The 23,818-nt window shown below is 41.0% G+C and overlaps 4 protein-coding genes across 4 annotated transcripts; all 4 read right to left on the reverse strand.

Annotated features, from left to right (window-relative positions):
- Window positions 1–307: 307 nt before the first annotated feature.
- Window positions 308–11,062, reverse strand: klhl2 (kelch-like family member 2). Its single transcript, XM_041036051.1, has 15 exons — window positions 10,619–11,062; window positions 8,539–8,658; window positions 8,299–8,405; window positions 8,078–8,199; window positions 7,156–7,318; window positions 6,608–6,717; window positions 6,382–6,498; window positions 5,458–5,607; window positions 5,254–5,371; window positions 4,386–4,583; window positions 4,153–4,254; window positions 3,372–3,500; window positions 2,950–3,090; window positions 2,707–2,850; window positions 308–1,845 (listed from the first exon to the last, which is right to left on the reverse strand). Exons 1-15 carry the CDS (start codon window positions 10,684–10,686, stop codon window positions 1,817–1,819), a joined length of 1,818 nt encoding a protein of 605 aa, XP_040891985.1. The 5' UTR covers window positions 10,687–11,062; the 3' UTR covers window positions 308–1,816.
- A 1,387-nt stretch (window positions 11,063–12,449) lies between these two features.
- med28 (mediator complex subunit 28) lies at window positions 12,450–14,872 on the reverse strand. Its single transcript, XM_041036406.1, is given in 5 exon segments — window positions 12,450–12,852; window positions 13,123–13,235; window positions 13,539–13,605; window positions 14,674–14,845; window positions 14,847–14,872. Coding segments are annotated over 5 exon segments (582 nt in total). The 3' UTR covers window positions 12,450–12,648.
- A 391-nt stretch (window positions 14,873–15,263) lies between these two features.
- Window positions 15,264–20,038, reverse strand: lap3 (leucine aminopeptidase 3). Its single transcript, XM_041036218.1, has 13 exons — window positions 19,843–20,038; window positions 19,503–19,618; window positions 18,888–18,942; window positions 18,699–18,804; window positions 18,443–18,602; window positions 18,182–18,346; window positions 17,740–17,898; window positions 17,499–17,623; window positions 17,226–17,314; window positions 17,011–17,113; window positions 16,167–16,246; window positions 15,871–15,983; window positions 15,264–15,744 (listed from the first exon to the last, which is right to left on the reverse strand). Exons 1-13 carry the CDS (start codon window positions 19,939–19,941, stop codon window positions 15,558–15,560), a joined length of 1,557 nt encoding a protein of 518 aa, XP_040892152.1. The 5' UTR covers window positions 19,942–20,038; the 3' UTR covers window positions 15,264–15,557.
- A 609-nt stretch (window positions 20,039–20,647) lies between these two features.
- On the reverse strand, window positions 20,648–23,437 carry clrn2 (clarin 2). Its single transcript, XM_041036567.1, has 4 exons — window positions 23,407–23,437; window positions 22,934–23,272; window positions 22,246–22,425; window positions 20,648–22,075 (listed from the first exon to the last, which is right to left on the reverse strand). The coding sequence occupies exons 2-4, from the start codon at window positions 23,184–23,186 to the stop codon at window positions 21,807–21,809; spliced, it is 702 nt and encodes a 233-aa protein (XP_040892501.1). The 5' UTR covers window positions 23,187–23,272; window positions 23,407–23,437; the 3' UTR covers window positions 20,648–21,806.
- Between the last annotated feature and the right edge of the window lie 381 nt (window positions 23,438–23,818).

The following is a 23,818-nucleotide window of genomic DNA, read 5'->3' on the forward strand; positions in this document are numbered from 1 at the left end:
AATGTCTGAATTAATCTTAACGATTACAGTTTAAAGCAGCTACAAATGAAGTTTTTTCCCTTTTACAATAATAAAAAAAAAACTCTCAAATGTCAAAAAGTATAAACTTAAACTTGAGCAAGCAAATGATGCCAGCTTTTGAAAACACACATACTCGTTACAAAGGACACATTTTGGCAGGTATCAAAAAGAAGTATAGAGGTTAAACACACAGCCTTCTTGACATTATAACAAATGAGTTACTGTTAAATTGTTTAAATATCACACACGCATGTTCCATTTCAATGTTTTACTGATTTGGCAAAGTTTTAAAAACAGATTATATCATTTCACAGCTTTAAATACAAGAAGCATATTTATTAATGATAATATAAAACAAGTAATGAAACATTTTCAAAGTCATTAGCCTACAGGACATTCCTCAATACACTGACAAGAAACAGCGATACCAGTTACTATTATAGCAATTTTCAATATAGGAGCAGAGGGAAGAGAAAGAGACTGAAGAAAAAAGAAAATCAAGAGTAGGTTTGGTCACTTTCCAGAAAGAGAGAACAGATTAGTAGAGTAATAAAGAGAGACAGAAAAGAAGAGACATATTAAAATTGGCACATTCATAGTACGTCAGGGTGTGCAGTAGGTAATAGGGTTGCTACACCAAGGGAGGAGAGGGTACTGCTGAAGGGTAAGAGGTTAGAGATGGGGACCATGCAGTGAGTTCAGGCTGTCGTTGTCATTAGTGGTCACAACCACAGTAAAGACGGCTGCCAGGTGACGGTAAAGCACTGATACATCCAACTGTTTTTCATCTCCAACAGCTTCTCCCTCTGTCTGTCACTGTTTTTGGCAAAATGAAACGAGGCTTCTCCTTTAGCAGAAGAGTTAGTATTCCAGTGAAAGTCTTCTTTTTTCCTTTATCTTTTTTTTTAAAGAAGAAATGTACATTTTCTACAACTGCTCCTCACATAGCTGTTCTGAATTCATGTGCGCTAATGCAGCCGACACACCGATCTAAAGTCAGTTGTCAAAATGTATTTCCTTATTCCGGCGGCCGAATCCAGCTGTGCTCCGTCCGGTAACAGTACTCGAGGCTCAACAAAGGAGAAAAAGAAGGAAGCGGGGTGTAGTTTGACATTCAGGCACTCTTGAACAGCCACACGGCAACACTGTAAAGGTCAGAGGTCAGACAGAGTGCATTCATGCGGCGTCGGACCAGGCGTCACCACACAGAGACTCAAATGCACACAAACACACATGCTCACATGTGCAAGCTATGGAGCACCTTTAAATGCAAGCGCACGCGCACACTCAAGACACACAAACACGCACACTTGTCAAGAGGATAAAAACAAAGGAGAAACAAAGATCTCAGTTCCAAAAGGTCGTTCTCTGCCTTCCTCTCACATAAATTAGAACAGTGGTCTTTCTCAGAGCTGATTCGTGTTAACACTAGTAATGTTAAAGTAACTTTGCAGTTATAGTAGCTTCATTTCAGTAGCGTTTCAATGGCACTGCATTGGTACAGTGGTGCTTCAAACTGGTTTGTCCAGTCGCTGCTGCAGTCCTGCAGGAGGGGATTAAAACGCGGGTTCGATGCCCCGCCCCACCCGTTTATTACAGCTCCTCCCGTTCAGGTAAGTGCAAAAATCTTCATCACCATTCTCAACAACAACAATCTTGTCATTTCCTTCATCTGCGTCAGTGCCTGTGCTAATGCTGCCCAACATCCAAGCATTGGCGTCATAGACAGATCCAAGATGAGTATTCAGCAGGAGAATACATTCTGCTCCGAATAAGTGGCAGGTGTCAAGAGCAGTCATAAGGGCTTGTCAATCACAGTCACACCTGTCCTCAAAAAAAGAAAAAAATTATGATAGTGCATTACTATTGTCACACATATAATTTTCATACATTATACACTGAAAATGTCTTAATATAAATACATTATTCGACCATCTAAATGACAAGGTGAGAAAACAGCATCTTAACCAGTTTTAGCTTAACACAGGTATTGTATAACAATGTCTGCGTCTGTCGGTCAATAAGTAACCACAAATTCCAGTATCTAAGTCCAAATGATATTTTTGAGGTCATTTATAAAGTGTCGCCTCTACACAGTTGAGCAGAAAACACTGACAAGATTAAATAACCTGCTCAGCAAGTACCTTGCTCACAACAGTACAAGGGAATCCTTATCAAAAATGTTTATGTTTTTATGTTATTTTTAAACTCTCACATATCACGATCAGCATCAGCATAAAAAACCCAGTAATCCCTGTGCTCACCCCAAAATAAATTTCCAGTGTTGGGTGTATTTATTTTGTCTCACATCAGACTAAAGATACCATCTTCTGAACAGCAGTAAGGCAAAAGCTGGCTCAGCAAAATTAGATCCACTATGATTATGTATCATTTGGTAAACATGAGTATGCTGTGTAGCATACAAATGCTACATTACTGGACATGAGTCCTGGGATGAGACTGGGCAATATGGCTGAAATCAGTGATACAAAATTAGTAAGAATATTTTTTTTAGTACTGACATATATCACTTTATGGTGGATGTATGCTAATGGCAAACTGCTCAATGTTATGCAATGAATATGTTCCACTGTTATTACAGATCAGACATAGAAATTAAAATAATTTATGTTGTTCATTTCTAATGACCAGTTTGTTTGCTATTGTCAGTGTGCATGTTCACACCTGCATAACTGCGCCCTGTGCTCATGCAGGTCGGCAGTAGTGTCCACTTGTCCGAGTTTGGATTGTAGAACTCCACAGACGCCAAATTACAGCTGCCGTCATCTCCTCCCACCACATACAGTAAGTTGTTTACAGCACATACACCTGAAAACACACATACACAAACACAGAATAAAGATTAATGGACATCAGAGAAACATCTCACACTTTGGGACCTCCGGCGGACAGACCAGTCTTACTTACCTGCGTTGCGTCGGCACATGTTCATGTCAGCTACTTGTCGCCAGCTGTTGGAGGCCGGATCATAAACTTCACAACTCTTCCTCACCAGCGGACCATCGTGTCCCCCAACGGCATAGAGTAAACCTTTTAACACACCCACACCTGAGAAGACATTGTACACGTGATTAATAATATTTTTTGTAGGAGCAGGTAAATATTTCTGTCTCGTTTAGGTCATGAATTACTCTCTAACTATAGCACAAAATGCATCTTTTTCATTTGTCTCTTTAATGTTTTTTAAATTTGTAACCATCAGTTTGTTTTGTATTGTTTGATGGCAAATCTGTGGGAATCATTTATCTATGTTTTGGTGCATATTTTGAAAATTTTATAAGAATATTTTACAGTTAACCAACCATAAGGTCACACACACAGACACACACCTGCTCCACTGCGTCTTGTGCCCATCTCAGCGATGTAGCTCCACGTGTTGCTTTTTGGGTTATAAGCTTCTACTGTACTCAGACATTGCCTGGTCGCTCCATCATAACCTCCGACTGCATACAGGATTCCTGAGAAACACACAGAGAAGGCACGTGGTCCATAACTCAGAATGAGGCACAGTAGTGGACAAAATAACAGAAACGCATTAATACAGTAGCCATGCAGGGAATGTAAATTTTGTGAAGCTCATAATGTTGATGCACCCATATTTTGTAGTGGTTTGCTATAAAGTATTTTTGTATTTAAGTATTTGATTTGTTCCTGATTTCATAACTTATTTTTACTTATTTTATGGGTTATATGCTTATTTCTACTTGTTTTATATATTTGCTCTTATTCTGTGTGGATGACAGTCTAGTTAAAAATTACTATGGGAATGTGTTTTTCTTGTAATTTTTCTTCATAAATATTTTGATTTACACCTTGGCATTTTACCTCATTTTTCTGTTTTTTGTGAAAAATACACATGCAATTTAGACAATAGCTAATTAAATCACAGAGTAAAAGAAACATGACGACAAAACATCGAGAAACTGCACTGGCAATGAGAAGAAGCAATCACAAGCACACATTCACCAACATGATGTGACAGGATATTTCCTGAATAAACTAATGGAGGTGAAGAAAAACAATGTTGTTGTTGTTGATTACAAGGCTATGGTATTGTATTGTTGGGCATTTCTATTATTTTGCAGAAACCAAACTGGGAATTGTATTCACCATTTACGACACCCACTCCCACACTGCTGCGTCGGGTACTCATGGGTAACACATGGAACCACTCGTCTGTCTTGGCATTGTACGCCTCAACTGTCGACAGACCTGCAAACACACAGAACATGTATCAAAAACAACATAAACAGTCACATATTTCATATTTCTCTTTTGTTACACAAACTTTTAAAGCCTGTTTTAAGGTCACAGCCACACACCAACACAACTAAGTTGTGTACCTGTGCTGCCATCAAAGCCTCCTACAGCGTACAGGAGTCCATTGAGCACAGCTGCTCCGAGCGTTGATCGACGGTCCTGCATGCTGCTCACACTCGTCCAGCGGTCCATCATCGGGTCGTAACAGTCGACCGTCCGTACACGCAAAGAACCGTTGAAACCACCAACTGCGTATACGCAACCTCCCACGTACACCACACCTGAAGACAAAAACAGAAGACCATTAACAAAAACACACAATTAACTACAGAGCTACACATAAACAACCTGGTTTTATTAGGATGAAAGTTAAAGGAGCCTCAAAGTGGAAATGGTGCACAGAGATGGATATCCATGTGGTACACACCTCATTTTTAGTGCCACAAGGCTGTGCCAAAAAACAGAAGTTACCCCAGTCTGTAGCTGTGCCCCAGTTAAAAGATGCATTTCTAGACTGAATGCATCAGGCTGAAAAGGCCTGCTCCATTTTTATACACTGCTGAAAAATACAGCCTTCTTTTTTCTTTTTTTTTTTTTTACTAGAATCAGTATCTTACATTATGTTGTGCACTGCTGCATTTTCTAAAATAGTGCCCAGGTAAACAACGGAAGCAAAGCACAAACAAACTGGTTATAGAAACATAACCAGCTGACTGATGGGAATTAACCAGATAAACTGAAGCTGTTTACCTGAGTGAGCATAATTTAAAGGAAACACTTTGGTAACAGACCTGGAATTGTGTGATTTACAAGCTGATGAGGACCACCTGAATGCTCCATTAGGTGAATGGTTTAGTCTGGCCTTCAGGTTCTGATGGACCCAAGCTCCTCAGAGGATCCAGCCCCGTAACTGTGATGCAATTTATGTTATTGTTGTTAAAGGTTTCCTACCTGCTCTGCACCTTCTGGTGGGGAGTTCAGCCACCTGGTACCATCGCTGCTCCTCAAAATCAAAACATTCAACGCTGCGGATAGCCTTGGGAGCCTGGCCTCCAACCACCACCATCACCTGAAAACAACCAAAACAGCAGTTTAGTTATTTAAGTCCTCATACCCGCTGCTGTGGTAGAAACTCAGCACTGATGGTGTTTATACCTTAGGGCAGCAGGCTGGAGTCCTCATGCGTGTGCGTGCAGTCTTCATGAGAGCTCTCTGGTCAGCTGGCAGCAGGTGATACTTCATGGCCTCAATCAGGTAGTCTTTACAGGCACTGCTGTTCTTAATCAGAGACTCCTCCTCTACCCGCTGACACAACCAAACAGTAGGAGAGGAGCCAATCAGCAAGCAGGATTTACAAAATGCCACAACATATTCTGATTAAGCAAAATGTCTTTCTGTTGTGACATATTTTAACTAAAAGCAAAGGAAACTCTGGGCAGGATATGTTCATGAATCAAGACTCGAACTGATTCTACTGACAAACTGAATGCTTGCTTTGTCTTTTTTTTTTTCACATCAGAAACAAAAAATAAACTTTTTTTAAAGCAAAGCACTGCCCACATTCTCTTCACAATGGATAATATACTTTAGTTTTATTCATAGGTTCTTCTGTGAAAGTGAAGCCACTGTAAAAAAATTAATTCAAATTTGGATGTCAAATTTACAAACACTCTGGTCTGCTTGTCTGTTTCTTGTTGTTTTCGCTCCTTTCATACCCAAAAAGAACATGATCAGTTATTAAAAAATAAGAAAGACATCACCTGATGTTTTTGCCACCTTGCCCGTTTCAACAAAAGCAGAAAAAACTAGTTGGACAACGTCTACTATAAACTGGATATGTAGCAACATGTTGCTCAGCTGAAAGCTGGCAAACACAGAGACAGCGTTTAGCCTCCCGGGGTGTTAAAACAAAAATGACATTTAAGCACTGGTGATGGTTATACTGTGGTCAAAGTACAGGTGTGATCTCACCAGAGACATGAGCCACAGTTAAGTGATGTTAAACAGCCGACTACCACAAACAAAGCTCATGTGAGTTAGTTTAAGAGCTCCAACAAAAGCAGGCAGGCCCACTCATACCTGCACCAGGTACTCTCTGGAGAGAAGAGGCAGACGGACATGTTCCATCAGGTGAGCCAAGTGCTCCTGGCGGACATCTTTATCATGGTTGACCCAAGCTATCACTGCTTCAAAAACCTACACAAGAATGAACACAGGCACTTTAACAAGAAAAAAACAAACAAAAAACCCCACTAAATATGGTCCATGGTGTACAACATATTGAGCAGAGTGAGTGTGTGTGTACCTTCTCTTCTGTGGGGATGGTGAGCTTGTCGCTGGCGATCAGGCTGGACACTTGCTCCATGCCCAAATTTAGAAACTCTTCACTCCCAACTACCTCAGTGAAATGTTGCTCTGCCAGCATAAACATAAAGTGAAAAAAAAAATTATGATTGCAGGTGAACACAGTTTTTTTTTTATCCTTTCTAATTTCCACATTTTCACTAATTAAGCCTGTTCTCATTCTGTCTCATTCACTGTCCCACATCCTCCAGGAGACGTGCAAACCTGTTTAAGTGGAGCAATGAAAAACAGTTAATCTATCACACGTACACATACAGTGCAATGCAATCACTTATTTTACATTATATATTTTTAATGAATTGCCATTCATTTAAAGAAATCTGTTTTCAATTTGACATTAAAGAGTTTTTTTTTTGTAAATCCTTGTCAAAAAAGCCAAATTATATTGACCATGATTCTATTTATAAAGGCAATAAAAGGGAAAAACATCCAAGGGGGTGAATACTTTTTACAGGCACTGTACAAAAACAGAGATGTGCGCACACAAACCTGCGTAGCTGTTGGCCTGCGCGAGGAGCTGAGAGCAGGCGTGTAGGTCAGCGAAGGCTCGTATTCCCAGACAGTTGGACGGATGAAGCTGAGAGCTCAGAAACTCACAACAAGCCTTTTTCACCTCATTCAGCTGCAGCAGGCCCGCTGCAGGCAGCAACGCCTGTCACACACATATACACACACACACACACACAAAATATCCTGCGTAAAGTAGTCATTTTGGCAGTATATGATGAAGATTAATTAAGTAATTTAATCACAGGTTCAATCACCCAAAATGGCCCCTACTATTTCCCTAAGCAGGACACTAAACTGCTGCGTCTGAGGCTGCTGCTATAGCAAGACCTGTTTGGTAAAATGCACATGTCTGCGTTACATGCTGTGCTGTAAATAACAGCAGTAAGAACTCTGAAATTCCTTATTATTAAACTAATGTGACATAATTTTAGTTGAAACAGGTTGTTGGGGAAGGACATAGGCAGTTTGATTTACTGATATAGGCAGGAAACAAGACTGTTCAAAAAAATGTGTAATGAGTTTCATTACTTTTTTTTTTTTGTTACAACTGCTGATGTGGAATTAGGTCACCGCTAAAGATGCACTGTTTTCCCAGGAGTCTAAGTACCCATTTCATATTTAAAACGGTCTGACCGTCAATTTCAGATCTTGACCTAATATGCTATTTTTTGTGTGCATGTAAACACAGCAATCAACGAGAAAGAGTTTTTATGTAATGTAAACTACATAATGTAAATTAAATCTATGAAACTAAAAGTTAGTTAAAAACTGATTTGGCTGTGTTTGCATCGAGCAGTGTGACTATGTAAATGTTGTGAGAGTCTGCTCAATGTGATAAGAGTCCGTAGTTTTTAAGATAATGTGAGTGAGTATAAGTGTGTGTGTGTGTGTGTGTGTTTACCTGCACGTTATCCTCTGTGACCTGTATCTCTGCTGTGTAGATGTAGTCCACCAGCAGTCCCAGAGTCCAACCATCCATCTCCTTTATCCTCACTCGTTTCGCCCTGCTCTCCGCCATCTCCCCTGTTAGTAAACACACACACACAAGCATTAGCCTTCCCTCACCACACAGGTAACATTACTTCCAGATGTCGTGCAGCTTTAATGGAAAATTGTCCTTACCTGTGAACATAGCGTGGAAGTAAGGGCTCCCAGCAGCCAGAACCACTCTGTGAGCTGCAATCTCCACATCCTCCGCCACTATGGTCACATCACACAAAAGATTCTGGCTGCATTCGCATACAGGAGATGGATACAGAAAGAGAGAGGGAGGAAACATGTTCAGTTAAAGTTTAGACAGTGGTACACAAAGGATTCAGGGATGACAAGACAACAAAGCCGAGATGAAAAAGTGAGCATCACCTGCGCAGCTCATTCATGACTTTGAACGCCTTCCTCATGTGCCGATGGTTGAAAGTGACAGGACCTTGCCTCTCGACTCCATCTTCTTTGTCCAGACTGTGTGGACAAAGTCTAGTGCACCTGAGAGCGACAGCACAGATACATATTAATGAAGCAAACACACAAACATACACACACAATAACAGAGAACAACTACGTAGAGTTATTTATTGAACTGCCCATCACAGAGGGCAGATCCAGGATGGCTGCAACTGTTAAAACTCAGCCAGGAGGTGCGTGGTCAATATGAGCCTAACAACAATCTCTTCAGCTCCAGGACTCTCTAACAGGTTAATCCAATGTCTAAGGAACACCTGCACAATCCAAGGCAGGTCCATCCAAAAGCTCTGCCATAAATTCCACCTTCATGAAGCTTAATATGCAATATACAGTACAGTAGATCTGAGTTTGTGGATGCTGCACATCTTTAGTGCTTTAAACTACAAATACACAAACACATTTTACCTATATTCAGAAGTAATGGAATAAAAATAAAAACACTCATTTAGCAGAAACGTGGCTCCTGTGACTGATCTATTATTGTACTGCATATCATTAGATCATTAATACTGATGCATCAATAGCACTTTACTGTTGTAGCTTTTTAGAATGGAGCTGATTATAAGTACTTTACATACTGTTGGATAGTTTAGTTCAGTGGTTCCCAACCTAGGTGTCAGGCCCTTCCTAAGACTCACAAGATAAATCAAGATCAAGTTCTAATACAGAGATTCTTTTTTTTTTTTTTTTTTTCTCTCTAATCGTACCTGTATTAATAATAATTAATCATTTTATAAATTAAATTTTAAACATTTAATGTATAAAATGTCTGAAAAACATGAATACTGCCCCTTCCACTTTCCCAGTGTTCAATTTTACATCTTCAAATGTTTTGTCCGCCCAACGGCCTCAAACCCAAAGATACTTGGTTTACAACAAAGAAAAAAGAAACAAAGACTAACAAAGAAAATGATAATTTTTCTGCCAATTGTCGAGTCAGTTAGTTAATCACTGCAGCTCTACACTGGCTCATTACAGAATCATTAGCCAAAAAGTCTGGAAACCACTGGTTTGATCTTCAACCTTTTAAAACACACGGGACGCTGTTGCCTCAGAACTGGTTCAGACTCTTGTGGCTACAGCTCTAAAGTGTTTTCTACACAAAAAGGTAGTACTACAAGCAGTATATTCCTTCTTTATACCCACAAAAATTAGACAAACAAAAAAAACTTACATGTCTACCATGTTTATGCCTCTTCATCTCTATATCTGTGTCATTCTGACTTTTTGGTTGTAAAATTTAAAGACACACCTTTCAAAGGAGACCAGGGTCATGACTGTAATTGAAAGGGTTGAAGAACAATAACCTTTTTAGTGCATGAAGGGTGTCTGTTATGTTAAAAGCTGAACAATAAGATTATTCATTTTATAAGATTAAATATGTTTTGTATGTGAAATCTTAATCTGAAACTAGTAACTACAGATGTCAAACAAATGCAGTGGAGTAAAAAAAGTACAATATCTGCCTCTGGAGTGTTTTGGGACAGAAATATAAAAGAGTAAAAAGAAAAAAAAAGGAAATACTCAAGTACCTCAAAACTGTAAATGTACTGTTTGCCACCACCACTCAGCACACACCACTCGCTTCTCTCTTTTATGATACAAACATACAACACTTGCATATAATCATGTTGCTCACTGCAAAAATCACGTGGCCCTTGTTTTCTGTCACAAACACACCCACACACACATGGCTTTATGGCAAATTAACACACATCCTGACTACCGCAAACAAAAAACACCTCCGTTAGTACCAGCAAACAGAACCAGAAAATCCTCCAGCTGGCTCCTGCACCGACAGGCTCGGTATCAGTCGCCGGGTATCAGTAGTCCCCGGTCCCCACCCCCGGTCAGCGAGCAGCCACACCGGCTGGCCGCTGTCTCTGTCAATGCGGCACCATCAGTCAAGCAGCCACTGGGAAACGTCAACACACAGACACACACACACACACACAGCTTTTTTTTTTTTTTTTGCACTTACAGCGGATGACTGTCCATGATTCCGGTGTTTTTCAGAGGCTGAACACTTGGCCCAGCGGCATGCACCATTCCATATCCACAATGTCGTCTTTAATGGGTCTAAATTCGAGCGTGAATCACGGCGACCGTCTGTCCAGAGGCGGCGAGACGGGGCTGACGGCAGCCCGACCACAGCAGCCTGTTTCACATAAATACACAGCCCGACTGCGGTGGCTCTCTGTACAAACACGTTGCGATTCAACCCGGCTGTTGTACCCAGCGGACTGCTTCTTCTGTCGGCGAGACACACACCAAAAAAAGGCAGAAAAAAAAGGAAAAATGCACAGGAGAGGAGCCAACCACCGTGTCGAATGAGGTTTATTATGATTTTGCTTCTGCACCCACCCTCCCTCTTCCCTCCTGGGTGTATATGGGTGCGAGAGGCGGACAGACAAGGCTACCTGCTATTTTCCAATCGCTGATTAAAACGCACAAACAAGGACGTGTCGGGAAAGACGGTCCTCTGAGCAGCCAAGGCGTCCCAGAAGAAAGCACTGTCTCCCTCTAGCTGTGGAAGACTGGCCCTGGGAGCAAGGGTACATGAAAAGTTAGACGTGCTAATAATACTACTACTAATAATAATAATAATAACTTGCTATCTTATAATATTGACAGATAACATAGACTGATAGATGCCATAGTTAAAAGCTCTAAATTTTGTGTTAGTAACTGAAATGTTTCATTAACTGTCAAATTTCAAATTGAAATTTTTATGTCTTTCATAATTTTGAAGTTGTAAGTCAAAAGCTACCTCTCACTAAATGATTCACTTGTAATTTTGACACAGTAGCTAGAAACCTTGCTATATTTCTCAACTGATGAACTGAGCATTGATCACTTCATCATATTTCATTGTCAGTCAATTTTAATTTTTAAGTAATTCGGTAAATTAGATCTTATCTTAGACAGAGGGTGCAGATAGAGAATGGGAGCTAGTTTGGGGGTTTGCTAATGTAATCGTAAACCCACAGTTCCCATTTTTTTCTCAAGTCAAGACCCCTGTTTCGTACAGAGCTTTGTTCCCAGAGCCCATCTGTAAAGATCTGTGTCTGGCTGTGCTCTCAGTGGACAAGCAATAGCTGTGAAGCTGGGGAGAACAAGTCTGTTATGGTGTGAAGACACTGAATGTATTAGAGACAACAGGCTGTCAGGAGGCTCAGTCATGGCTTCTCAGAAGTCACTTCTCTGTCATGATTTAATACAAATGACATGGAATCAAAGCTGTAGGCAGGTCTTGTTTTTTACCTCTAATGACAAAATTCCACTTTGATGTTTAAAGTGGATATTTTTAAATCATGCATCATAGTTATAATAATTTTGTAAGTGAGTCTTTCACATGAAGGACAAGCTGTGGTGATTAAAGGGGTTAGTCCAGTGATTTAGTGTTACACCTCCATACATTTGGGGGACTTGAAAGTGACAGATTAAACAACTAATGGTCAAAATTTAAGTAGATATTCTGCCTTTTAGCATCAGCAAGGGTGGGTCAAGCTTCAAAAAAAGCTGAATCATACACTTCCTATAATAGAAGGTAGAATATATTTCCTCTCAGTGCCCATGTCTGATGATATCAAGGTTTTTTGTTTTTGTTTTTGGCAGACTTAAATGTCTCCCTCAGTCACAGAAGACTTCAGACAGTTATTTTCAGTCTAGTAAACTGTTCTTCATGTGCAAAATTGGTGGAATGCCCTTTTAAACTGTACAGCCAGAGTGTGACCTTGTTTTCTTTGACAAAGGTGTCAAAATGTACGCACTGTACACATAAGACAAGAAAAACATAATTAAGGCTCCAATCCAGATTCAAAATACACACAAATTTTATTTTAACTTTACAGTAAAAAAAAACAGTCACGAGCAGAAATATTTACATTAATCAAAACAATCTGTGTGAAGGATTTTCCTCGACTCCAAACTGTTCTCCAGTTTCCTCACAGGTTTATAATGGGCAGCACATGACATACATGGTGTGTACTTTCCTGCAGCGCTTGTGTGTTAGTTTGGTTTTAAAGTGGCAGGGGGCAGACTAGCAGAGGCCTGCTCCAGGAAGGCCAGTGGTCCAGGAGGAGGAAGGTCTGTGGGTTTGCGATGTTGAACGCTCACATCCTCGAGCACTTGTTGCCAGTGGTGCAATTTGGACAAGTGCTTCTGAACCAGCAATTCTTTCCTCTGTAGCTCATTACGTAACTCTGACACATCCTGAAGTGAGAAAAAAATGTGAGAAGGGATAGAAGAAAAACAAAAAATTCATAAACACTGACAGCATGTAGCAAATTAGGGCCTAAGAAATAAAGGCCAGGAAACTCTGGATAAGATACAGGCAGTGGTTCTCGCTAAGGACTCTGGGAATCTTGAGCAGTTTTTACAGAAGCCAAAACCTACAAGGACACAAACAGCTGTGGGTAAAAACTGGGAGGTCGAGAGGAGCCATTTAGATCGAAGAGGAGGAAAGTGCGTCTGATAATTTACCTCTTTCACCACCTGCTCTGGTTTCTGCACAGATAACTGAAGCCTTTTCTGAAGGAAGAAGCACTCTGTCTGTCGAGCCACGTCCAGAAACTTTTGTATGCACTGGTCGACACCTGCGATCCACAGACACATAGACAGTACAACAAAACTGTGTACACTTGTGTGAAAATTCACTAAAATGCTAAACAATTCAAAACTGACAGTTTGTCTTACAGTAAATGAATTATTTTTATTTATTATTTTTTAAGTGTAGCATATTTGATCTTTATAAGTAACAATTATATGTACTGACCAGGGGTGTGCTCAGTATTTTTTTTATGTATATTGTAAATCAGTTACAAGACTACAAAATGACACGTGCATGGATGCAAACTGAAGCTAACATAATCAACTAAAAAATGCAGGGCTTCACTCACCAGTTCGAATCTCCTCCTGGTCTGTTCCATTAACATAGTCTTGGCTTACCAGGGATGCAAAACATGCCTGCAGAATACAACCAGAGAGCAACATTGGTAAATTTGTATTTTTCTGCTTGAGTGGATATAAACCTTGGGCTTGAGTAGAGGGGGTTTTTCTAACCCACGAGAATCAGCAAGTCTCTGAGAATAGGCCATATCAAATGCTGTTTAACCATGAGAACTGTTTTCCCCATGAAAGACACCAGCAATCGAGTCTAAGTCATAGCACAGATAAAGATATTCTGAGAGAAAGAAACCTCAAAAAATTACCCCTGATCCCATATGTCACACATTAAACCAAGAGGACTAATAAAGACTAATAAATTACTTTATTAGAGGACAAGTGATGATATGGCCAAAAGAATGTGGACACACAAATATGCCATTTCTAAACCCAGGCTGTTAATATCCTACTTTAACAGGTTCAACTCTTTTGGAAAAGGCTCTCCACAAGATTTTGAAACCTGACCGAAAATTTCTGTGTAAAGTTTTCCAAAGTCCATGATGACATCTTCAAATATCTGGTCTTGTCCTTGTTTTTGGTCCAAACCTAGCCCAAACCATGAAAAACAGCCCCTGTGGACAGAACCACAGTATGTGATTCCTACTGTGCAAAAGGAAAAAGCTGTGGGTGCAGGGAACCAGAGATGTAACTGTACTGTTGTCCATATCTTTGTGATGCGTTCAGGGATTACACACAATTAGAAAAGGTTAAATTTCATAATAATGTTAGCTGACAATAACCAGTGTAACCCATGTGCCTGAGCCACTGTGTTTTGTTAATGGTTAGCTGGTTTAACGTGGGGAGCTGGCTACTTTGGTGTTATAAGGATTTTAAAGGAGGATATATCAAACTTAGCATTAACGCTAGCAAAGACTACAGTTGTCTGAGTGTGTTTTTCTCCGTATTTCAACATGAAATGAGACCGGTGTTTCTCATCCCTCTGACGGGGGACAGGGACAGAGACAGAGACACTGCATTCCTGGGCTTGCAGTCACGCCAGGTAACAAACAAAACAACAAACCTCATCTGACGCTGGCTAACAACAGTTAGCACACACAGCTAACGGAAGCTAGCACAACAGTCTCCTACCTCGAAAGAAGCCTCCAGTTCATCCACCAGCGTGTTGTTTCCCTGAGCCCTGGGAGTGGTACCGGGAAAGCCCGACTGCCCGGGTCCACCGGGACCCCCCACGGGATGCGCACTGGGCGGCTGCTGACCGGGAAACATCCCACTCATGGACGATGCCATCTTGATCTGCGTGATTCTTGTTTCCACTTGGTTGACACATGCGCACAAGCAGCTGATGTGTGCGCTTCCTGGCCAAAAGTATATGGACAGCCCCCTGCTGACCTGACAAGCTAATGCAGTCTAATAGAACAGTGCTGCAATAAATCCTACCTTCTCTGGTAATACTATACTCTGATAACAATACTACTGTCAACAAAACGAGGTCTATACAATTGTGGTTTTCCCACCCTGATGTAAGCACCATCCAACAACTCTGAGATGATTTAAAACAGCCTGTGAGCCAGGCACCATCCCCCAACATCCAAGTCCTGCCTCACTAAAACAGTCTGTTCACATACTTTTGGCCTTTTAATGGAAATCTATTGTGCATTGACAACACAGCCAAAGAGACACCAATTGTAAAAAACACACATCCTCAGTCACCTAATTATAGACGTACAGAGTTTATTTATACAACATATAAATTATCTGATCTACTATGTAGTTTCTACACAGTTTCAAGTCTTTCAGCTGAAATCACAACTGTATGGGGAAGAAAATGTGTATTAATTTGGGGCTCAAGAAAATTTACTTAACTAAACTGTTTCACAATATATTGGTATATAATATTTCGATTGTTAGTTTTTCGAAGGAATTATACAGTTTGACCCCTGGAGTTAAGCTGCTGAATCCCTCCAGAACTTGGTTGGAAAGTCTTGTATGTTATCAGGTTTCATATCCATCTCTCAGTTGTGGTGGGCCAGCCCGGCAGCAAACTCAACCAGCGTACGTGTTGGTCTTCCAGACATGCCTTTTCTCAGGTAAGGAATTTCATCTTTGTTACTCATCACACCAGCGATGTCCAGATGAGCCCAATGAGAAGTTGTGACAAACTCTCTCAGGAATGCAGCTGCTGTGCATGCACCACCAGAACTAGACAGAAAACAACAGACATAACAACTCAAATGCAGGTAAATAAAGCCATGAACAGACTCCTCTGATACTCCGACACCTCCAGCAGCAGCTGCAGGCGCTAACCGAGTGTAGTGAGATACGTACCGGCTGTACTTGCCAATGTTGTTGAGGTCAGCTAGCTGGCTGTCAGTCACCTGTCTGCTGTAGTGCTGGAACAGAGGCATCCGCCACACTCTGTCACCAGTCACAACACTGGCCTAGAACACACACACAGAGACACACAGATGCATGCTATTCATCAACACAGGACCTGAGAGACTAAGACACTGCCTGTGTGTGTGTGTGTGTGTGTGTGTGTGTGTGTGTGTGTGTGTGTGTGTGTGTGTGTGTGTGTGTGTGTGTGTGTGTGTGTGTGTGTGTTTATGGAGCATACACAATACCTTGTGCAGCTGCTCCCAGAGCCAGTCAGAGTTTGTGAATACTCCAGTTGCTGCTGAGCCAAGAGCTACATCCATGGCACCTTGAAGACACAAGAAGACACAATTCAATGTTTATTAATTACCTGATACCTTTCATTCAATTGTGCAATGTAATAAGATCGCCTTCACACCTGTGGTTCAGTTAAGTGTGTCCGTAACAGCTGTTGTCTTTTAGTTATGGTCCATTTTGTGATCACACCAACTTTTTACCAACAAACCAAGAGCTGTGGACATGAAGTAACACAGACTGAAAGGTGACTCAGTGACTGAATTTAGTGACTTTCACCCGGAATCATCAGCCCTACATGAACTCACATAGGGAAATAATATTCCACTGAGTGACAGCAAGTTACACAAATGCATTTGCCTGTGCCTTATGTGTTTATTAACCTTCTGTGGTGTCACAAAGAGCTCAGGAAATAAATCATTATGAGCATTAACAGTCGAGAAGGCAACTAAGATAAGACTCTCACATCATGGACCTTGGTATGGGAGCTCAGTTACTGGGTGTCGCTACGTTCACTCATTCACTTTTTAATGAAAAGTGAGACACAGGTGCAACACGGCTTGTCAGTTTCTGACTGGATTTAATGTCAGTTTAGCTTTAAAATTCATGATAATATCATATCTGCTATCACACAAACTGTGGTTCGTCAGCTTTGTTTTAGCACCACAAAAACAAATCCACACCAAACAACCAAAAAATGACCAAACCAAACAAGCACATGCCCCAGAGTTTGTTCAAACTGTGCCAGACAAGTCAGTAATGAAAGCAATAACTAACAATAATAATAAAAAATCCCACCTGTTAGTGTGGCAACATTGACAATGGCTCTGGGGCTGAAGGTGTGTCCATAACAGAGTGCGTCTGCAAGAATCAGTCTACCCTCTGCGTCTGTATTATCAACCTGTATGAGGAGAGAACAGTAAAAATCTATTCATCTGTTTATCCACATACAAAAGTACAAACACACTCAGATTCTGATTCTGATCACTGTTTCTATCTTCAATTTCGCCCACCTGGATTGTTTTTCCATTCTTGGCTGTTACAACATCACCTGGTTTAGTGGCCTTTCCACTGGGCATGTTCTCACAAAGAGGAGCGAGACCTGATTGAATTAGACAAGTTTAGACATTTTCTTTGATAAAAAGTTAAGTAAAAACATTTTAAAAAACTCCAAATGGGTCGTGATCACTTTTTATAGGCATTCTAGTATCATTAAATGAATAATATAAGCACACTCAATATACAAACAAATGTGCTAGAGGCTAATTAAATGTGTCAAAACTCACCAATAATGTTGAGCGGCAGCTTCAGAGTTGCTGCTGTGACAATGGACGCACACACGGTGGCGGCTCCGCCCATGTCAGCTCTCATTGCATCCATAGAAGAAGATGGCTTCAGAGAAATACCACCACTACAAACACAGAGAGAGGGGACAGGTGACCACAATGAGAGCACTGTGTGGTTTAAACGAAGTGAGTAAGAGTAGGTCCATTAGATTCCCTAATGGGAGCATGTATTGTGCTTTACCTGTCAAAGGTGATGCCTTTGCCCACTAAGAGCAGTGGGGCCTGCGTGCTGTCAGGTGAACCGTTGTAATGTAGTTCCAGGAAGACAGGAGGCTCCTCTGAGCCTTTAGACACGCTGAGAAACGCTCCCATCTGCTGCTCCTCAATCCAAGTCTGGGATCTGCATTAACACATTAATTATTAGACAAATCCTCTTCAACCCCCAGACCACAAAAGGATAAAAAACACAAACTTTCATGTCAAACAAGTGACAATTTTGAAAGAAAAAAGTTTCATTAATTTTTCTTAAGGGTATAATCTACTAAGATTAGATTCCACTTCAACTAACACAATACATACACAGTAGATAAATCATACATGATCAGACTGTAACTTCTTTTTTCTGAGTACTGTCTAAAGCAATGCCAGTGATGATGAGTAATGATGATGAACGTTGCACAAACCTCTTATTTATTGTGACTCGTTCAGCATGTGGTGCTAGTTTCTCTTCAATGGTGTTGGCAAACGCAGTGGGAGTGATGTGATTTGCCGGAGCTTCCATGAGTAGCCGTGCCAGGTTTTGGCCTTCTGCATACATAACTCCTTTTTCCCACCCGGCCAAGTCAGCACTAAGAATAATTACACACAGACAAACACACAGTAACATGACAGTGCATTGATATGAGCGTTCCAAAAACATTTTAAGTTTACATTTGTCAGTGTACCTTCCATGAAGCTGTGTAGTTACTTTGGTCTTCTTCTTGGATTTGAGTTGGTCATACTGAAACAAGCCCAGAACAGCACCTTCAGCTGCTGACTGGGCATCACCACAGCCGTCCACCTCCACATGGTTCACCTCCAGGTCCTGAAGTAACCGGCAGCCAGCTGAGCACACGCAGAAAAACACACAGATATCAACCAGACTCCAGTCAAATCCTCCACATAGACAACACTAAGACGAGCAGTGGTTATGTGTCTTACCTGACACTCCCTCTCTGATGTTCTCCTTACTGGTGTCGCAGTTCTCTGCCCCACACACTCCTGCGTTGTTCTTACCGAGTCCTACTACTGCGACACAGGGGAAGTCCTGGAGAAGATGCAGAATAGATGTAACTACTCAGACGTTGTCATGTTATGTGTTTTTCTGAATCTGTTGTCACACTCTGTTACCTTGTGGAGTCCATAAAATATTCTGCTTTTGCCTTTCTTGAGCGCAGGTCCAGAGCTTTAAAAAAAAAAAAAAAGTTAAACAGAATAGACACCAGTCTGAAACAAGTTAGTTTAGACATAGTGTTTTCCTCCTATCTATTAGGAATGCACTATTATATTTTCCCTTGGTGGAACTACTTTAGTTGTGTTTTGATCTCAGTCTTCACACAACCCTGACAAATTTAAAGACTGCCATGTTACTATGGCAGCTGTTGACACAGAAATGTCCTGGAAAGAGAACTGGCTTCTACATCTACATCTACAACAACACAACCTGAAGGTTTTGAAACAACACTCACAGTCCATTGACCTGAACATCATTGAAACTCTGTTGGTAAATCTTAAACACGCTGTGTGTGCAATAATGCCTAAAAATATCCAAGATCTTGAAGTGAACTGTGAGATAGAGTGGCTGAAAACTCCTAAATCAAGAATAGAAAGTCTGTTATCTTTCAACAAAAAGTGTTTGGAGTGAGGGGGTGCCAAAAACCTTTCACCCAATTAAATTTCTTTCCGCTCACGAAATTAAAAAGCATAATAAAACGTTAAGGTCTTCTGTCAGTAATGAAGACTCACATTTTCAGTAGTTCAGAGAGTTTTCCAGACAGAGTTTGGTCAAACCCTGCAGCTGCCTCTGTCAGATGAAGGCTGCCCTCCGCTCCCTCCTTCTCAAACACTCCCAACACCAAACCCTGCACACACACACACAAAACACAATGGGTTAACCAGGGAAACACACACTCAAGGATATAACACCCACACACTGATGCTCTGAATGTAGCTGAACAAACACACACAGCTCCCAGACATAAACACATGGACTGAAACCTCTTAAAGTCACTGATATAACACTCTCTCTCTCTCTCTCTCTCTCTCTCTCAGCTGTTTCTCAGGAAATGCTTGACAGGCTTCTCACCTGTCTCTGGTTCAGGTGAGTCTGTGAGACAGAAAATGACCTGCAGCGGTTTGTCCGCACCGCCGCCTGCACAGCTCCCCTCAGAAGAAGCATTGTCATCTGTTGGACATGTATGAACTGGCAAAGACAAATTAATTACTGATGCAGAGATTTAAAGGTCGCAGACATGTGCGACAGGCAGCAGATCACCGTGACACCGTCGCGTTTTTATTATGTCACCAACAAGCGACGAGGGTGGGTCACTGTCGCCACCTGGCGGCAGATGCGTATTGAAACATTTAATTGCTCTTAGCGTTAATATGTTTTTCCACTTTATTTGGTCTCAGTGAATATCTATTTTTTCATTTTTTAAAAATCACGTTTGGGTAATTTTTACACAAATGTCTATTTGTCTTTATAATTTATTTTAACTTCTCTGTTTTACTTATATGTTAGGTTATAACGTGCTATAGGTATGTGAAATTTTATTTCATCACTTTTTCAACATGCTTGTCAATATTTGACTTCAATAAAGTGTCATTTTAAAAAAAGTGAAAACCACAGTAGGCACAATTAAAACATTTAGTCAGTCAATCAGCCACTTAAAGGCAAGTGTGCTGCCACTCAGCTCAGATCTGCTTTTCAATTTCTCATTTTTTGAGGGAGAGGCAGTGTTTAAATTCCTTATAGATATACATGAAATTTGAAGCAGCAAAGCCAAAGCTTCACAGCCCTGGAAGGTTATAAATCTAACAAAACACACATCAAGAAGAAATTCACACTGTAAGCAACTGTTTATTTGATGTTTGATACAATAAATGTTTGTCAGAGGTTTTTTAGTTTCCAGCTCCAGTTTCTTAAAGAAGAGAAGACATGCAGCCAACTCAAAACACCAGAGTCTAACCAAGCTATTATTTTTCATAAATGTCCCTTTACTGTGATCAAACCAATTATTTGCACTGACTTTTTAAAGCATACACAAAATCATTCTTACTTTGAACTGCACAGCAGCCACTTGCTTCAGACTGATTTTCTAAGGTCAAAGTGAATGAAAATCAAACATCTTTACTTAAAGTTTCATTTGAAGAGGATTATATAAAAGCCCTTCACTCACTATGAAATAAATGTTCATGCTTGCATTGTTGCTGCTAACTTACTACAAGAAATTACAGTGAAGATATTTACTGTTAAAGATTAACTTCAGATCCTTCAGACTTTATTCTGTGAACCATAACATTTCTGTTCCTGACATTCCATTTTTACAATGAAAAAATAATGTATTTACACACGCAGCTATAGACAGAATATACAGCACAGGGTGTTCAGAGCTCAAAGGTTAAGTTCTGGATGCACGAGTTCAGTTCAATATTATCCTCTTTGAAAAAACAAACAGACCTGAAGACCAACAGTTGCTGTCGGCCTCGTCTGTGGTCACAACTGTCAGTAGTATTTGAGACTGCAAGTGAGAGGTGACTGGATATTTGTAGCCATCTGTCATAAATAGTGTCAAATCTGTATTGAGTTTGGTTGTGATTTCACATTGTCTGCAGTGTGGTGGGGAAGCCTTGTCCACAGTCTCTGATCAGTGTCTTCTGTGTTTGCTTGTGTCCTGTGACCCCTCTGGTGAAGTACATTATAGCTGCTTGGCATCATTTCAGAGGACAATATACAGTTCACCACCTAACATTTTAGTTTTGTACATTATTTACCTAATATTATTATTCTGTTTATCCATACTTCTCTATTGCTCTTCCTGTGGTTTCTCCCTTTTTTCCATTTAAGTTCTTTTTTTAAAAGAGTTTTTAGTCATCTGAAATGAGGATGTAATGTTAGATAATTTTGGACTAGACCGTTCATTTATTCCAGGAGTATAATCCACTCCATCATTTCACATAGCTGCCTTAGAGCCCAGGTAGCTTTCTGAGGAAGCAAGTCAACACTTGTGATGTATGCAAGTGTTAACATGACGTGTCTTGTTTGGTCCTTCAGTAGAGCAGGTCCAGAGCAGAGATCGTGGGTTCTTCAGGTTTCTTGATCTCCGGTTTGGGAAGCTTGATCCGGCTCATGGCAACCACCCCACAGACGGCAAAGTGAGTCGCAATGCTGCCTACACCCAGCCAGAAGGACCAGTCCAGGCTGTCATCCAGGACGACGAGGACGAAGAGGTTCTCCTGATAATTTGCCACCCGCTCGGTCAGTCTGTGGTGCCTCAAGGCTGCCAGGAAACACAAAACACCCAGGGCACCGAAAAGAGCTGGAAACGGGCGGGGTGGGCAGAAGTCAGGAAATACGGAAAATGGGAAAGAAATTGTGAGAGATAAATGGATTGCTCAAAAGCCAAGAACTGGGAATAAAGAAGGTGCAAAACAAACCAATATTTGTGCGAGCTTTTGAAGAAAAACAAGACAAAGTCCCGTCACATACCAGCAATGAAGTTCCACAGGTAGAGTCCCTTGTGCCCCTTGATGCTCTGGTAGGGAACCTTGCGTGCGTTGTAAATACAGAAAGACAGGCTGACCAGAGCAAAGCCAATGGCCACGAGCAAGAAGAGGATCACCATCATGTGAAGGCCACCGTTCAATGTTCGTATGAGCTTTGGGAAAACTGGACAATCAGACAGAAGCAGAGGAACACACACATTATCAGCTCTGTGAGTTGGTTTGTAGGTAAGTATAATGTGTGGATGCAGTCTGTCTCTTGTTTGGTGCTTATCGCACATATTTCATGACTGACATAAAAATGAACAATAATGTCCTCTGAATGAGAAGATCAATGCAGAAATTCAACACATCTTAAATGATTTTAATCCACTTTTTATAGGCACAGACAAAAGACATTACAAGTATCATAAATAATACTGGTAATTCGTGATATCCAAGACCTGTTTTGCTGAACTTCTATTGTTGTGGATGCAGTAGCTAATATTGTTTATTTGATTGCGTTAAAAAGTATCATTCCACAATTTCGTGGTTATGTTACATATTTTTTCTGTATTCATATAATTAGCATGTTTGTTTTTAAACCGTTTGGTTCTCCACATGAGCTTTGGTATAAGTCTGAACACGACTGAACAGATAGGTTCTGAAGGCTGATGTGCTCTGTTTGATCTTACTGTATATTTTGGAGCGCCTCTTCCCGAGCCCGCACTTCTTGCTCTTTCCTCCCTGGAACAAGCCGTAATAAATGTCCCCGATGAACTGGTCCAGTTCCGGACTGGACGCGTTCACTATCTCCGCCCCTGTTTTACACAGGATCCGTCCGGTGACCCAGCGCTCCGTGGACAGGGCCACGATCAAGAGGACCACCGAGCCGACACAGAGAACCGAGGCCACAGAGAACGTTATCCGTTTCCACAGAGAAGGCATCTTACGAGCCCATGTTGCCCCGAGGACGGTGACACGACGCCGGGCAGCGACCGCGGAGCGCACGCGGAGATCACCATGAGTTTATTCTATAGTTTGAAAAGTCAAAGAAAATCATAATCCGACAAAAACTCTGTTTCTCTTAGTGAAATGTTGCATGTATTGACGCATGAGTCACAGGGGAGGAGAAACCGAATCTATGACGGTCAAAGAGATCTCTTACCGGGAGAAACTCTATCCCTGCCCTGTGCGCCTGGTTCCTTTTCTCTCTCTCTCTCTCTCTCTCTCTCTCTCTCTCACACACACACACACACACACACACTCTCCGCTTTATTCATTGGATGAATTAACCTTTACGACTTGGTATTTGCAGCTGGAAATTTATCATCTAATTGGTGACCTTAGTGGTGGCTGCAGCTGTAAAATCATGTAAGCCTAGTTAATTGTGTCAGAATGACACGTGCTCCATTATAACACACACCCTAAAGGTCAGGTTATGGCACCAATGAGTTTAGTGTATTAAGTCTTTATGGTCCTAAATCTCATATCTTGTTCCTTGCATGCTCCACTTATTAATTTAGGTCTATCCTGTGTATATCAGTGCTTTAAACTAAGTACATTTACTGAAGTTCACT

Source organism: Toxotes jaculatrix, chromosome 4, assembly GCF_017976425.1.
Source record: "Toxotes jaculatrix isolate fToxJac2 chromosome 4, fToxJac2.pri, whole genome shotgun sequence".
NCBI classification, from domain to species: Eukaryota; Metazoa; Chordata; class Actinopteri; family Toxotidae; genus Toxotes; species Toxotes jaculatrix.

Excerpts from the sequence above, each read along its gene's own strand:
- klhl2 (XM_041036051.1), bottom strand. The coding sequence starts at position 10,686 with ATGGTGCATGCCGCTGGGCCAAGTGTTCAGCCTCTGAAAAACACCGGA. Across the intron at positions 4,255-4,385 it reads AGGCTTTGATGGCAGCACAG|GTCTGTCGACAGTTGAGGCG; the intron begins GTACACAACTTA and ends GTGTGTTTGCAG. Across the intron at positions 2,851-2,949 it reads CATGTGCCGACGCAACGCAG|GTGTATGTGCTGTAAACAAC; the intron begins GTAAGTAAGACT and ends GTGTGTTTTCAG.
- lap3 (XM_041036218.1), bottom strand. The coding sequence starts at position 19,941 with ATGACAATGCTTCTTCTGAGGGGAGCTGTGCAGGCGGCGGTGCGGACA. Across the intron at positions 17,315-17,498 it reads GCTGCCGCTCAACATTATTG|GTCTCGCTCCTCTTTGTGAG; the intron begins GTGAGTTTTGAC and ends TAATTCAATCAG. Across the intron at positions 16,247-17,010 it reads CAATGTTGCCACACTAACAG|GTGCCATGGATGTAGCTCTT; the intron begins GTGGGATTTTTT and ends TGTGTCTTCAAG.
- clrn2 (XM_041036567.1), bottom strand. The coding sequence starts at position 23,186 with ATGCCTTCTCTGTGGAAACGGATAACGTTCTCTGTGGCCTCGGTTCTC. Across the intron at positions 22,426-22,933 it reads GAGGCGCTCCAAAATATACA|TTTTCCCAAAGCTCATACGA; the intron begins GTAAGATCAAAC and ends CTGATTGTCCAG. Across the intron at positions 22,076-22,245 it reads CCTGTGGAACTTCATTGCTG|CTCTTTTCGGTGCCCTGGGT; the intron begins GTATGTGACGGG and ends GCCCGTTTCCAG.